This window comes from Hyaena hyaena, unplaced genomic scaffold, assembly GCF_003009895.1.
Source record: "Hyaena hyaena isolate Hyena2069 unplaced genomic scaffold, ASM300989v1 scaffold_491, whole genome shotgun sequence".
Lineage (NCBI taxonomy): Eukaryota > Metazoa > Chordata > Mammalia > Carnivora > Hyaenidae > Hyaena > Hyaena hyaena.
Window position 1 is genome coordinate 367,102 of NW_024081114.1, and position 16,662 is coordinate 383,763.

Below are 16,662 nucleotides of genomic sequence, written 5' to 3' on the forward strand. Positions count from 1 at the left end.
GAGATCAGTCTGCTACCACAGAAGCCAACATGGCCAGGGTTTATAATTGGGATATGAAGAGAAGGGGAAAAAAAGATGATTCTACCATGAACAAAGCATAATGCTGGCAATTAGAAATGTAGTTCAGTTTTTCAACCATGTTATTTTAAATGTTTTTAATGTTTTATTTATTTTTGAGAGAGAGAGCACAAGCAGGGGAGGGACAGAGACTGGTACAGGTACAGGAGATCCGAAGTGGGCTCTACGCTGACAGCTGCAAGTCCGATGTGGGGCTCAAACTCAAAAACTGTAAGATCATGACCTGAGCCAATGTTGGACGATCAACTAACTGAGTCACCCAGGTGCCACCCCCAGACATGCTACTTTAAATACCCCAAAGTTTATCCCTAAAAGTTGACATGACTTTGGCTAATTTTTTAACAGCAAGAATGATAATTAAACTTAAAAAAATATGATGAGTGAAAAAGATGGCAAAAGAGTGAGATAGACTGGGCAGAAGTCATAGCTGCGTTACTTAGTAGTATAACAAAACTGGGTATCTTACTCAATCACTCATGACCTCAGTCTACTCATCTGCAAAATGGGAACAATCATATCTATTTTTCTGTTTGTTGAAGATTACATTTAATAGTGTATTTCACACTATTTGGCATATAGTATACATTCAATAAGAAAGAGCTATAATTATTACGCTTCAGTGCTGGTTCTGCCCCCTTCATTCACCCATTGATTTGCTCACTTATACAGGGGAGGAACTCAATGAGATAAAGTTTGTTAAAGCCTTCATCAGAACTCCATCTTTTGAGCTCCACCTCAAATTCTATCACTTCTTGGAAGCCAGAGTGGGAATTAATAATTCCCTCTTCCCTGTTCTCTGGCTGGAGCCTGATACAGCCTATATCTTGCTTGCTTCTGTATCTGATTTTTTGTTTATTTTGATAGCATACCTTTTTTGGGGTGAGGGAGATCTGCTCTCTCCCTCTTTCACAGTCACTTTACAAAGAGTGGGCACTCAGGAAATGTAGGGGGCCTTGCCTTGAATGCATTTGTAACACTTGAGTTGCTATGCACATGAAAAGTATTTGAGAATGATAATCATGGATTTGAACTGAGTTCTTAAAATGAAGTGAGGGCTTTGGATTTTCTAGTTTCATTTTTGTTTTAGGGGCTGGAGAGTGGGGCAAATACATAAAGAAAAGCAAATATCTAGGCTCAGCGTGAGACATCTGCTATTTACACAAGACGCGTGTCTTGGAGGCCAAAGTACTCTACAGACCTGTTGCTGGTGCTCTTGCGAATATTGCCATGATAATCTAGGAGGCATGTAGTATCCCCTCCTTTCACTATTGGCACTCTCAGGAAACAGCACAGTGGGTGATGCTTGTTCAGGCCCTGACTTCCTGTGGGTCATCTGCAGTTGGAGCTTCTTTGGGTCGGGAGCATTAGACCTGAGACTGGCTGTGGGAGTGGAGATACAGAAGGGATGTGCTCTTGGGTCCTTCTGTGCCTCAGTTTCTCTCTCTGGACGATGAGAATAATTATCTTATTTTCTACCATCCTATCTCCCCAGATTAGTTACAATAACTGCCAGGACAAAGGAGCAACCAATGTGGGTTGAGGTTGTGTTAAAAGAGCCTGTTCCAAACCAGAGCTAAGGCAGGTTCTTTTCACATAACAGATGTAACACTGGCTAATATTTATTAAGGGCTTACTATGTGTCAGGCAGTATGCTAAGCAGTTTATGTGTTTTAATTCACTCAATTCTTAAAACTACCCTATGAGGTAGTCTCCATTTTACAGAGGAGGAAACTGAGGCACAAAAAGGTTAAGCCAGAAGCCACACAGCCAGGAAGTGGCAGAGCCCAGAATAGTACTCCTGCAGTTGAATACCTCTGGTGTGCTCTTCATTATGCGGCTGTTCTGTCTTCCTGTAGCTCTCTTTTTAATTTGGCGTTTACCACTATGCTCTGCATGAAATAGGTACTCGATAAAAATTTGTTTAATTGGAGTAAAACTAATGAAACTCAAGCATGCTTGAGAAGTCTCTCCTTTCTTCCTTCCAGTTCCAACCCCAGCTCCTCTATTAAGGAAAGTATTTCATTTTTAATGCAGTGTCTCCGATTGGGAGCTACGGACCCTTGGAGATCCATAATGAGCACTTTCCATAGTTTTCATATAAAATGAAAATAAACACATTCTGGATCATTGGGATAATGATCTAATACCAAGAACTGTCTTACGGTTTCAAAGTCTATGTGTGCTACTCCTTGGGGCCAAGAGTTACAACTTTATCCGTTATGCTAATAAAGCAACAGCACAAAGTAACCTCTAAACCGTGTATTAGAGTCAAGTGAAAGCCAATGTTACATACAATGACGAAGGGTGGGAACAGAGATGTGGTTGCTGGAACTGAGGAAATATGTCAGAAAATCGTGTCAATATCGGGCACATGACACACCAGAGAACTGATAGAGCCACACACAACTCAATGTACCCATACCTGGGCTGTCAGTACCACATGATGCTGGTAGTAGCTGAGTAAACATTACCAATTTAATGTTATTGTTCTGGGAGGGGATTTCATATTTAATTTATAAACTTGTTTTGGCTTTATTCCAGAATTGTTCATAAGCTGTAACATAAAAGTATATCCGGTTTAATGTTTATATAGGTAACATTAGAAAAGAAACTAAGCCAATACTGGGGAGATCTGGGAACATTTTGTCCTTAAAATAGCGGAGGACATGGTATGTTTCTCTCACGTCTGAGAAACACAATAGCACTTGTTGGAGCTTTCCCATTTAAAATTGCAAACACAGGGGCGCCTGGGTGGCTCAGTCACTTAAGTAGCTGACTTTGGCTCAGGTCATGATCTCACGGTTCGTGGGTTCGAGCCCCGCGTGGGCTCTGCGCTGACAGCCAGCTCAGAGCATGGAGCCTGTTTCGGATTCTGTATCTCCCTCTCTCTCTGACTCTCCCCTGCTCACGCTGTCTCTCTCTCGGAAATAAATAAAGCATTAAAAAGTTTAAAAAAATTGCAAACACAAATACATTCGATGTATCATTAACACCCTGGTGTGAAAAAGTATGTTAGGCCCTCCCTTTCTGAGAGCTTGGGCTGTGATAGGAGAAAGGACAGCTAAGAGGCCTGAATGGAAAAATGTGGCCTCCGTGCACTGGGCAGGTCGTTAAGACTCTGTAACCTTCATGTTCTTGTCTGTAAAAGTGGTTATCTGCAACTTCTCTGCAACGGTTTATCTGTAAAGCTGGTTCATAGAAGGCACTCGGTAAACCGTCATCTCTATTAAATACTGATGTACTTGGGAGAGAAGAGGAAGCTTTAGCCCTAGGCTCCTAAATGGAGCGGCCACCGGTCTGGCTGCGGGAGGCCCGGAACTGTGGGCTCATAGTGGTGACTCAAGGAAGCAGGCCCGCTGGGCGAGGAGGTGGCTCCACCAGCTGGTGCCCCTATGGAAAGCTGAGGCGGTGGGCTCACCAGCCCGCCCGCCACTCAGAAGACGCCAAGCCCTGCTGTGCTCCGGGCCCCACGCACCCACCGAGTGGCGAAAGGGATGCCAAGCATTGTCGGTCCTGCCACCGAGACGCAGCTCTGTTCCTCGGCGGCACCTGAGAAACTGCGTGAAGGGGGCAGGAACTCGGTCATCCTCTAAAAACTCAAGTGCCCAGATTTCCCGCAATTCCTCTATTTGCCGAGGGCCTCCCCATGCCCCAGGTGTAGCCCGCGTCCTCAGGCTGAGGGTGCTGGGGGACCACTTTGGGAGGTACCCGGTCTTCGCGAGCGGGCAGCTGAGTGCAGGCGGCGAAAGCGGGAGGCTCGCGCCGGAGGCTGTGCCCGAGCCCCGGGGGTGCGCGGTGTCGGAAGGGTGAAGGCGCGCGGCTCCAGCGCCGGGCGGGCCCTCCTCCGCGAGACTGGCGCGGAGCCGCAGGGACCCGCGGGAGCCGCCGCACCGCCGGGGCCCACCTGCGCGGACCGGACGGCGGCCCCTGCTCGGGGGCGGGGCCGGGGCCGGGGGCGGGGGTGGGGGGTGGGGGTGGGCGGCGGCCGCGCGGCTTCCCCGAGGCCGGAGGCGGGGCGGGCAGGCCTCGGGAGGCGCGGGGGGCGGACCCGGCCGCTGCCGGCGCCGCTCGCCCGCCCGCCAGCTCGCACTCGGTCGCGCCGCGGGGCAGGCATGGGAGCCGCACGCGCCCTCCCGGCGCCCACACCTGTTTGAGCCGCACGGCGAGCCGCGGACCCGGCGGGCTGCTCGGCGCGGGTGAGTGCGGGCGCGGGCTGGGGGGCACCGCCGGAACCCGCGGGGAGCGCGGCGCCCAGAGCAGCGGGACAAAGGGCCGGCGCGCGCGGCGTGGGGTGACTTGCGGGCTGCGGGGGGCGCCGGAGATCCCGCCGGGCCGCCCCCGGGGTTGGAGGGCTGGGACCGCGGCCGGGAGGAGCTCCGCGGAGACTCGGGCGCTGCGGGGCGCTAGCATTCACGCAGTGTCGCCGTGCAGCGGGTGGGAGGGACGGATTTGAAAGTGCTGTCTTGGATGCTGGGTGGGAGGTGAGAGGGAGCCGGCTCTGGGCAGGCTCTCGTCCCGCTGGGCGATGACAGCCCCCGCACCCACCACCGCCGCTTGTTTTCCTTGAGTTTTGCCTCTGTGCGTATTGCAGCATGGTCTGAGCATTAATTTTAACTCCGGGCACGTGATGGTGAACACATCCTAACCAGCAAGGAAAAGGCAAGCAAACACAGGTTGGGGAATAGGATAGGATCTTTTCTCTGGAGCCTTAGGTGGTGACCCTGTGCTTCCTTGTAAACTGTGAACTATCATCGTTGTTGGAAGCAAATGTTTCTTCTACAGCCTTTGGACATTCATCCCGAGTTAACCTTTAAATAAAAGTTTAAAAATTGTTTTAAATGAGGAGGGAGAATAATTATCTCGATGAAGGAAAACCTCGGGAATACACATTAGGGTTGCTTTCCAACGTCTCATGAAAAAGCAGCTGATAAAAATCCTGGGTGTTTTATTGTCCTTTGGGCGACACCCACGGAGACTTCAGAAAAAGAAACAGTCCGTGGCTGATGGAAAGCTCCAGGTTATTCAGGATCAGTGTTGGGTTGGGCTGGCTTCCCTCAGCCCCAGAAACGGAACGTAAGGAGTCCCTGCGTGCTCTTGTGGGAGCAGATAGGCCAGTGCCAGAGTCATCTTCATGTGGCCTTGCAGGAAGGGGTTGAATTTATAGTTTGAAGTCAGCTGTGGCCAAAAGCGTAATGCCACTTAATGAGGATATTAACTGCACTTGATTCAGGATCCTACTGGTGCCCAAGAGCTTTAAAATAGGCAGTAGGACTGGGTCTCTCCACAAGTGTGAGAGGAGTGGATTGGAGGTGGAGTGGGGTGAAGGAATTTAGGAAATGCTACAAAAGCCACTGTGTTTACTTGGAAAAGTTTGGTTCTAGGCATACCGTCTGCATTTGAGTAACTTGTTTCACCTGTGTTTTGCCCACTTCAAATAGTCAGGAGATAACTTGTCATGCGTTCCTGTGCCTGAACTGAGAAGGAAGCATTCTTCCTAGGTAACTAATAGGGATCCTGTTTTTCCCAACACTGACAACTTATTCAGTTAGATGGTGGATATGGGTGCACTTTTCTGTCTGTGGTTTAAGTGCCAAAGTGCCCATAGTGGGTCTGAGAACATTACTGGTGCTCATCTGCAGTGTTTAGTAGTCTCAGGTTCTCCTGTGTATTTCTTCTCATTGATCCCTTAGGATTCAGTCCACTGGGTTTTATTCAAGCATAACTCCCCCAAACTCTGGAGAATTCATGTCTCTTGGTCTCACCACTGAGTTTTATACACCCTGTTCTTCTTCTGTCACCAGGTTTGTCCCAAGCCTACCAGGGTAGTTCATTTTGCTTAAAATCTGAGAAAAAGTTAAACTTTGTTTGACCACAAGATTATGTTTAGGGTGGCTGGGCTTGTAAACGCCCTGCATTTCTTTCCTGTACAGGCTATAATTCTTAAACCAGTATGTGATTAGGTCTGTTTTCCTTTAACAGGTTCTGTGACTCAGGAAAATGAGAGCAAGCTTGGCTACAGAGGGTTCACAGAGCTTTGTTCATTTTTAGGTATTTGCTTTAGGAATTAGCATGGTTTCACTGTTCAGTATTCCTGGCCACAGATTCCATGGAAAACCCTTTGTTATCCTTCCAGATGGTGTCCAAAACTTTTATCTCTACAGATTTTCCCACTGTTCGTTTCGACATTACTGTTTATAGTGGTCACAGGAATTCATCTGTTGTACAATAGAGAATGTATGTCCTGAGGATTAGATTGTTTTTTTCGCCCAGCACTTGTTTGCTGTAGGAATTAAGTCCTTCCCCCAACTTGCCCTCTTGAGGAGACCTGTGTTGTTGCAGTTTTGAAGACTAAGGTGCAGGTCTAGGACAGAGCAAGCAGTTCCAGTGTCTGGTGTCCAGGCAGATCGTCGTTGTTTGTCATCTCTGATGATGTGCAAGGTCCCCTCACCATAAGATGATTAGTGGACCATGAAGCAGCAGCATCCTCATAAACTATAAATATTTGTAGACCGTGGATGGCAGGACAGTGGCTCCTCCTAAGTGAAAAAACATGGACTGTGTAACTCTTATGCAGCAGATATACAGAGTTGGAATAGTTTCTGTATTATTAAACATGGCGAGAAAATACTCACCTTAACTTTGCATCATGCTGTGTCATTCAGGAGAAGTGATACATGAGGATACTTAGCTGAGAACTTTGAAAGATAGGGGCACCCGGGTGGCTCAGGTGGTTAAGCATCTGACTCTTGATCTCAGGGTTGTGAGTTCAAGCCCTCCATTGGGCTCCACACTGGGTGTGAAGCATACCTCAAACAAATACTTTTTTTTTATTTAAAAAAGATAATGATATATAAGGAATCTTTAGCCAGAAAGGCTTATTTCTAGATATGAAATGTTGTAGGCCTGAATTTTCTTCATCTGGATTTTCTTCATATGGAAATCTTCATTCTTTTTTTTTTTTTCAAGTACGCATATTTCTGTCCGTTTTATTTGGAAAAAGTAATTCATTGGCGAAGGCAAGAGAGAATTTCAAGTTACGTAATCCATCAGTTACCTTTCCAATAATGAGATTATTAATGTTTATTTATTTATTTGAGAGAGAGTTTGTGGGCGAGAGAGCAAGCACCAGGGATGGGGGACGGGAAGAGAGGAAGGGAGAGAGAGAATCCCAAGCAGGCTCCATGCTCAGCCCGACTGGATCCCAGAACCCCTGGGATCATGACCTGAGCTAAAGCCAAGAGTCATAAGCTTAACCCACTGAGCCACCCAGGTGCCCCAAGATATGAATGTTTTTATTATATCTGTTTCCATCCTAGAGTGTTTATTGAAATAAACTTAAAGGGGCATAGTGCAGGCTTGATTTGAGTTTATAAAAATGCAAACAATAATTTTCCCCTAGGAAATTATTCAGAAAATTATTATCGGGTGAGTTGAGAAATTAATGCAAAGCCACCAACCTAATTTTTAAGCATCACGGTTTCCATTGGTTTGTTAATAACGGGAAAGGGGCCAGGGTAGGGTGTGAATGCCTAGGGAAAGGGCCTTGGTGGGTGAGGTTTCCCCCTCACCCTTTTCTAAGCCAGCACACCCATCCATTCTTCTACTCCATTCTCGAAAGCTGCCCTCTGCTGGAGGCCTTTGTTTTCTTGGCCAACTGATGAGGGAAATCTGGTCTTCCATATAGGCAAGAGATTAACAAGATACATTTTCCTTTTTCCCCCTCTGCCTCCTTCCTCCTTAACTGTGTGAGTGTAAGCTCCTGAGCAGTAAATGATGGTGCAGACCCTGTTTGTATACAACATGGTGCTTGCCCTGGACTTCTGTGACCCTGGAAAATTAAAAAATTAGAGAATCCTGGGCCTGAAATGACGAGTGCTAAAAAGACTAAAGAGATCATCCAGTTCAGGTTGCTATTCAGAATAGTTTCTAAACGACCCTAAACACCCATTTGATAAGGGGGGGGGAGCAGTTTATAAAGTTCATAACCTTTAGTATAGATGTCAGTTTAAACCCATTAGGGAGCCTGAGAACGGATAACTTTATTTCCCAATTTACAATCAGTTATTTAAATACCATTATTATTGCACACCTGAAACTTATATAATACTTCATTACAATTTAAAACTTAATCAGTTTGAAATAATTTGCCCTGCATTAGTCTGCATTAATTTCTACATCTGTATTAAAGTCTTTTTAATGCAGTTTTGTAGTTTTCTGAGTTACAAAGAAAATTTAATAAAGATCTGAAACATCAGAACAAGGTCTTATCACAAAAGTTGATAAATTTAAGCAATAATATAGGGAAATTAGAGACAGTGTTTCAGACTACTAGAAATTAGTGTTTTTGAGGTACCTAAAAAGTTTATTTTTAAAAGATTAAATCTTCAACCTACGCTGTTGGTTTAGTAATCCTTTACTTAGAGATGGCTGACTTCTTCACTGGCTAAATGATCAGAATTTAAGTTGTAAGGACTCTGAATTAGTAATATTATTTAATGAATATTGGATATTCATTCTCCCTAGAATATTTTGTAAGTTTATTTATTTATTTTGAGAGAGACAGAGACGGCATGGGCAGGGAAGAGGGAGAGACAGAATCCCAAGCAGGCTCTGTGGCAGAGTCCCACCCGGGGCTCAAACCTTTGCACTGTGAGTTCGTGACCTAAGCCGAAACTGAGATTCCATTGCTTAACCAGCAGCCACCCAAGCAGCCCATCTACCTAGAATATAAATATTTGATAGAGAATATTCATACCCTAATAATAACCTGCAGCAGACTATTTAGCATTCTCTCCCAGCCCTCTGTGATTTGTAAATGACCCCACAAGTTCTTTGCACAGTTGTCACTCATCTCTCTGAGGAACACATTCGATCCTGTGTGTTGAGAGGCTGCACTGAAGTTGTGACTGGTAAGAGAGCCCAGCTGACTGCCCAGCCCTCACACCCAGGAAAAGACTTGTCTCCATTTTTCCAGACCCATTAGGTTCCAAAACATTTTTTTTCCTGTTTGAAAGACAGACATTAAAAGAAGAAGAAGAAGAAGAAAAAAGGCCATGATATCACGTGAAATGAAACATGCTTCAAGGACTCTGAAAGTAGTTTTTAAACAGGCTTGCTATATAGGCAAAGCACTTAGAAAAGTGAAATTAGAGCTAATTCTGCCTAAGAGGTGGATAATTCACTAAGATTTATTTATAATCAAATAAATATTTGATTATAAAGTGTGTTTGAACTAGTTTCAGAACTCTTTGCTGCCATTCACTTCCCTGACACCCTTGCCAGTGGACTGTTTCAATGTTGGGTTGAAGACGGATGGGGCTGGAGCAGTTTTGCTGCGGTAGATAATCCAGACTCTGCAGTCTCAGGATCCAGTTAACACATACGTTTCTGACTGAGATTTGAAGATGCAGGCTCTAGATGATGAGCGTATGAGACCAGCCCATCTGCTGCTCAATGTCAGCAGGCACCAGCATTCTGCACGTTAGTCAAAGGGGGAAGAGATGGCATGTGGGGGTCCAAGACCGGCACTCCTAGTATATATCACACTTGGCAGGATTCTGGTGTGGGCGGCATTTAGTCACCTGGACAGCAGCTTACGTGGAGGAAAGGCTGTCCAGGACCTAGATATGTTAAAGACCGGGTCCCCAGCCAGGATTTTGGAAATAATCAGTCACAGAGCCATCTCCTGAAAGGGTTGCCGTCACCACACCTCCCACTGGGGAGGAGGGCTTTTCTAGCATTAGCATCCCCTCTCTCATCTACTTAGAGCCTTTAGTCAGGATAGTATCCACCCCTTCTCCCCCACACCAACAAGTACATGCAGACATGTGTATGCACATACAATGTGCCCTATGGTTTCAAGGATTTAGAGAAAGAAGTAGATGTATTTCCTCCCCACAGAAGGGCCTAGGGACTCTTCCTATTTGGAAAAAGAGAAAGAAACAATTTGAAACAATCAGGAAGTCCCAAGGAATTGCCTTTTCCAGGAGCTCATTCCTGTTTTCTCTGACAGAAGTGGAATCAGTAAGAAAGAATCAAGCAGAAAGGTCTCAGCGGTGTATGGGTCAAGCACGCTTCTTAGTGATGTTGATTGTGGATATTGGGAGTGTGGATTGGCATGCTCACCTGGCCTAGATCAGATCAATGGGATTTTACAGTTTTATGTAAAAGGAAGCAAAAGTCACCCAAAAGTTGCGGGCAGGTCTTACCCTCAAAGAGGAAGAGAAGGGGAATGAGGAAATGAGTTCTTCCTCACTGCTGCTAGGTAACAAAGCCTCTGAGACCTAAGCCCTGCCTGTCTGTCTTTTCGGACTGCTTCACTGTGAATGAGTTGCTCCACCAGCTCCATCAACTTCTCCTGAACAGAAGATTTACAGCTAGTCAGAGTCAGCCGGTGCTTGAATATTTATGAAAGTACTCCCAATCTTGTTTTTTATTCTTTTTTCTTGTGGGATGGTTGATCCAGATCTTTCAACATACATGTCAGGATAAAATCCAAGCTTCTTCATTTAGTATACAGAGCCATGCACAGTAGGCTCTTGTCTGCTGCCCACCACCGCCTCTCTCCCACCCTTGCTGAGCTAAATATAATAAACGTCTGAAATGACTTGCACTGTTGCATGTCTGTGTCCTTGCATACTATTGTCCCATCTCTCTAAGTGTCCCCTTCACTCTGCCTTATGTTATTCTACTTCTCTTTATATTCAACACCCGTCTCCAGCATCACCTCCCCTGGAATGGCTCCCCTGTTCTTGTAACTCCCCATGCCTGGATTTCGTGCCCTTTCCCTGAGCTACCACATCATCCATATCCATTTCTGTCCTTAGCACTCAGTGTGCATCATTCAAAACTGTGCGGTTTTTTAACCACATTAATTCATTCACTCCTCCATTGATACAAGTATCTATTCAATAAGCTTGCTCAATAAATTTTTGTCGAGCCCTAGCAGAAGCCCAAATTCAAGCCATTCGGATGAGCCAGGAACATAGGTACAAACACCCGAAAAGTAACCAGCAGTAAAGCTCACAACGTGATACCGGAGGCAATATTAGAGCTTCAGATCTTTGACAGAAATGGTGATAGTATACAACCAAATCCAAAGGAGGGAGGCATAGCTTGTTTGTTAGAGACCTGGCTGCTCTGGAACTAAATTTATAATAGTTCAGTTTGTTTTAAATTCATAGGAAAAAAAGTGTCTTGTCCTCTTTGGAACCACTCAGCATTTAGAAGTGAGAGAAATCCCAGTAAGTGTAATGCTGCGGAGCTATATCCCTCCTTAATGCCCGGCTCACTCAGTCAGCTGCGTAATTTAAATTTACATGAACAAGTTGCCCTGAGGATTTTCCAAGCACATGCTGTACTGAGAATGAGCAGAAAGAAGGAAAGAAAGGCAGGTGGATCAGAAAGGTGGGAAAGGGCAGGCATTTAGAATCCAGCACAAAGAGGGTTCGAAATGACAGAGAAACCGGGCTGCTCAAGCAGCTCATCTGGAGATAAATGACCGTTTGCACTCCGCCTCGCAGTGGGCCATCACTGGGGGCATCTTCAACGCAGAAAGGAATGAACACCCATTCATTTTGAGCTCGGAAAAAAGTTCCCAGGTCAAGCCTTTGTATTGTAAGTGAGACCATTATGTAGGGATTCCTCTCCACACCCTGATTCCTGAGGACGGTTCACAGACTTAGAAACAATGACAGGCATGCTGCTGGGCTGTTTCCTCAGTCAGCCGGTGCCCCTTGCCCTCCTGACCTGCTTATCTTTGTTCCTACAGAGTGGTGCTCAGCATGACGGGGATTCCAGGGCTCCTCTTCCTCCTCCTCCTCCTCCTCTGTGCTGTGGGGCAGGTGAGCCCCTATGGTGTCCACTGGAAACCCACTTGGCCTGCCTACCGCCTCCCTGTGGTCTTGCCCCAGTCCACCCTCAACTTAGGCAAGCCAGACTTTGGGGCTGAAGCCAAGTTGGAAGTGTCCTCCTCATGTGGACCCCAGTGTCACAAGGGAACCCCACTGCCCACGTATGAAGAGGCCAAGCAGTACCTGTCTTATGAGACGCTCTATGCCAATGGCAGCCGCACCGAGACGCAGGTGGGCATTTATGTCCTCAGCAGTGGCGGGGGACAAGAGTCTTCAGGAAAGTCTCGGAGGAAGCGGCAGATTTATGGCTATGACAGCAGATTCAGCATTTTTGGAAAGGACTTCTTGCTCAACTACCCCTTCTCAACATCAGTGAAGTTGTCTACAGGCTGTACGGGCACCCTGGTGGCAGAGAAGCATGTGCTCACAGCTGCCCATTGCATACATGATGGGAAAACCTATGTGAAAGGAACCCAGAAACTTCGAGTGGGCTTCCTGAAGCCCAAGTTTAAAGATGGAGGCCGAGGGGCCAACGACTCGAGCTCAGCCATACCAGAGAAGATGAAGTTTCAGTGGATCCGGGTGAAACGCACCCATGTGCCGAAGGGCTGGATCAAAGGCAATGCCAACGACATTGGCATGGATTATGACTATGCCCTCCTAGAACTGAAAAAACCCCACAAGAGAAAGTTCATGAAGATTGGGGTGAGCCCTCCTGCCAAGCAGCTGCCAGGAGGCAGAATCCACTTCTCTGGTTATGACAACGATCGACCAGGCAATTTGGTGTACCGCTTTTGTGATGTCAAAGATGAGACCTACGACCTGCTCTACCAGCAGTGTGATGCCCAGCCCGGGGCCAGCGGGTCCGGGGTCTATGTGAGGATGTGGAAGAGACAGCAGCAGAAGTGGGAGCGAAAAATTATTGGCATCTTTTCGGGGCACCAGTGGGTAGACATGAATGGTTCTCCACAGGATTTCAACGTGGCTGTTCGAATCACCCCTCTCAAATATGCCCAGATTTGCTATTGGATTAAAGGAAACTACCTTGATTGTAGGGAGGGGTGACCCAGTGTTCCTTCCTGGTGGCACTTAATGGTCTTCATGTACTTACTTTAGGAGAGGCCAGATTTTGTCATTGGTGTGTGTGTGTGTGTGTGTGTGTGTGTGCGCGCGCGCGCGCGCACGCGGTGTGTATAATGTGTCATAATATCTTTTACCTAATTTTTTTAAATTGCAAGATGACTGGCTTTATTATTTGAAAATCGGTTTGTGTATCATATAGCATTTAAACAGGTTAAAGGCATTCTTTTGCATAGAAGTAAAAAAAAAAAAACATGCTGATGTTTGGGATGATAGGGACTATTTAGCAATTAAGTTAATCTTTCACTTTCTGAGAACTTTGATTTTATTTCATCTGAACTTGTTTCAAAGGTTTATATTAAATACGTGGCATACGGGAGACATAAATTCTTAAATTCTTATGTGTGTATATATGTGTATTTTTTCCTGAGATTCATCTTGGTGTTTTGTTTTGTTTTTCTAAATGCCTAATCATCAATGTTTTCACATGGCAGTATTCCCACCACATACAACTCTTGGGAAATTTCATGATAGTTCTTAAGCAGGTGTGCTATTTTTGGATTTGGAGGCATTTACACAGCAGTCCTTGACCAGTAAAATAATTTGTTACCTACATTGGTACACGTCTTGAACTCTATCTTATAGTATGTCAGTGTCCCCAGCTGCTTTCAGGGTTGAAATGGTTTCTCTCCCCAAGACTGTTGCTCTGCTGTTGGGGAAGCCTCGCGGCGTGGCCCAGTCAGCTTTGCGACACGCCAGAGTAGGCAGGATCGTTGATGCCAAGCCTTCCATTTAACAGGATTTTACTCACATTTCTGAACTAGCTGTTTTCCAGAAGACAATAATCGGGGCCTAATTAGAACAGGCTGTATCACTTCCCAGCTAACAGTTGTGGTCACACCGAAACAATCATTTCATTTTAGCCCTGGAGTATGGCACATCTCATGTTTTATCATAGGGATGGAGTGATTTAAAATGAAGTGAATTCCAGAGAACAATGGACGCATTGCTTGGCAGACGTCACAACAGAATAACCACTTGTTTGGAGCCTGGCACGGTCCTACAACCTAATCAAAATTATTCTACATAGTTTTCAGTGAGCTTCCAGGGAGCTATCTACTTGTGCAGTTTGGAAGCTTTCCTCTTTTACTTTACTTGTTTTATAGTAAAAATATTTGGATGGCGCTTTAAGAATATCCAGGGGGACATTTTCCCAATAGCTTTAAAAGGGCCTCTGACTGGGATGCATTAGGCTACAGGCACATATATAATCAAGTACAGTAGCGAAAATGGAAATTGGGAGAATGAGAAGCAGATCAAAATCACGTTCCAGTAAATGTCTTTATGCATGTCTTATCAATATGATAATCACAATTTCTGAAGCAAAGAATTTGACTTATTTTATCTTTTCATTTTATGCATCACAGCCTGAGCACATCTTTCTAAATGTATCAGTGGAGGAGAAAAAAGCAAATGGTTTATAGGGCAGATGTTTGCTGGGCTTGTGCCTTAGGTGACAGTCTGGCTTGTGACTGCTTTGCGAGGACATTCAGATATGGCACTGATGCTTAAACCTTCTCTGTGTGGCTTTTAGCTTGCGTTTCTCAAGCTTTTTGGGAGAATAATCCTGAAAAGATGTTGAAGAAATGTACACCCGTAGTGCTTTCTTCAAATCACCAAAGAAATACTATGCGTAGCAAAGAGATATAGGACCTGCCAGGATTTTATGAGCTCCAGCACAATTTGCTTTGCAATTTAGCAGGAATCTAGCCTGAGGAAGAAGATAGTCTGTATCCCTGTGTTTGGTATTTGGTGGTGGTGGTGGGGGTAGTTTTTTGCTTTTGCTTGGTGTGAAAAGAAGTTCACTGAACACCTAGACAGAAGTAATTTTAAAAAAAGATGCTATTTTTGTAAAGCACCTCATTTCTTGAGTTTGATTTTTTGCAAAATTGGAACTTCCCTCAGCAAGGGTAAGTAATGGCACAAAGTCAAAATAATATCCATGTTTAGTTCACAAACAGGTATAATTTACTAAAGAATAGGACCCACATGTCTGTACAACATAACTCATGGATAAAATATTCCAACACGTCCATCTTTTCAGTGGTAAGCATGGTATTAAACTGTTGTGTGATTTGAAATAAAAGATGAAGAAAGGACTCTCACGATATTACTAATATAATTAGTGTTTTACCTGTATTAGTTATACATTGTAAGGGTATATTCCCAGTGAGACTAGTAGAACCACATTCCTAAAGTGTGTGCCATAAAAACTCATCCCTCCAGATTTCCTACCAAGAACAGAAAGGGCACCATCATCAAAGAGGAGCGAGATGTCTCCTTATCAGGGATTCCATTGCCTGTTTGCACTTTGAACACTCTAAGTCCTGTAGTAAAGAGAGACCTGTTAATGTTTTAAAATCTACATTTCAATAAAGATCTTCGATCACTCAACACTAGCTTTCTCATATGATGCCCATGTCAAATCCAGTGTTCTAATAAATACGTTTTGGGGATCGCTGTAACAGCCCTCGGTCAAGGTGATGGTGTGGAAAGTCTGACGAGCCCCTAGAGGCTTCAGGTATTGGTGTGTTTGGGTGTTTAACCAGAACCCTGTATCCAGATTCGGAAATGTCCTGAGGGTAAAGTGGGAGACGATAAAGTTGTAAATCACTTGTCGCTGAGAGTCAGAAAGTAGTAGCAGAAGTTGAGACACTTTTTTCCCCATAGACTTTATTCAGAATTTTGAATTTTAGAAAGAAGCTAGTCCCCCCACCCAAAATGGGAAAAAATAGGGCTAAAGAGGTAGAGAAATAAAGAGGTAAAGTAGTAGGGTGGTTTATGTATTTTTCTTTATTTTGGCGGGGGGAGCCAAAAATGAATTTAAAAAAACTGGGAAGTAAGTTGGAACATCAAGATCATGGTCTTCTTTTTATGTGACTCCGTCTACCTACTCAGTACGGGGACAAGCCCCCACTGACACCTGGGTCAGTATTTAAGGTAGTGCTGGCTCTCCAATGCCTACCGGAGTCTTTGGTCCAGAACTTGTTGAGGACACCAAGCTCCTGGCTGGAATGAACAGCTTCTCTTGTATCTACCGTGTGCTACTGAAGGGCAAAGGGCAGCCATCCAGGGTGACCGGGGTGGGAATGCGGGGTTCTGAGTGCCTCTGTAAGCGCTGCCACGGGCCCTGCGCTGACCCGGCTCTCCTCTTTGATTGGTCTGAGTTCTCCTTGTCATGCCCGGCGCTTCTCTTAGTCCTTGCCATGAACCAGCTCAAGGATGCCTTGAAGTTGCCTATGTCAACTGATTTCTATGACTATTTGGTAAAGTGGCCATTTAGTTTTTCATCCAGAATGGAGCTCTTCGGTGACTGAAAAGGAATTCTGTGAATAATGAGGCTAGGGCAGCAGGGGTTCACCAGATCTGTCCTGGGAAGTCCACCGTGTCTGCTCACTCTGACTGGTAAGCCCTTCAAAGCTCTGTATGGAAGGAGTGCCATCCTCGGTAATCTCGGGGGGGCTGGGGCTGCCGCTCGCACGTGTCTCATCACTGCTTCTGCTGCGGTTCCTACTTCGTGCCTTCTTTCCTGGATCAGCACTCCCAGGGCCTCCAATAGGGGAACAGCATTTAAAAATCCTTCGGGGGCCCC

The 16,662-nt window shown here is 45.5% G+C and overlaps 1 protein-coding gene across 1 annotated transcript; it reads left to right on the forward strand.

Moving 5' to 3' along the window:
• Nucleotides 1-4,130: 4,130 nt before the first annotated feature.
• PRSS23 (serine protease 23) lies at nucleotides 4,131-15,464 on the forward strand. The gene is made up of 2 exons (XM_039254346.1): nucleotides 4,131-4,274; nucleotides 11,849-15,464. Exon 2 carries the CDS (start codon nucleotides 11,862-11,864, stop codon nucleotides 12,993-12,995), a length of 1,134 nt encoding a protein of 377 aa, XP_039110277.1. The 5' UTR covers nucleotides 4,131-4,274; nucleotides 11,849-11,861; the 3' UTR covers nucleotides 12,996-15,464.
• Nucleotides 15,465-16,662: the final 1,198 nt, after the last annotated feature.

Coding starts and splice junctions, on each gene's coding strand:
- PRSS23 (XM_039254346.1), top strand. CDS start 11,862: ATGACGGGGATTCCAGGGCTCCTCTTCCTCCTCCTCCTCCTCCTCTGT.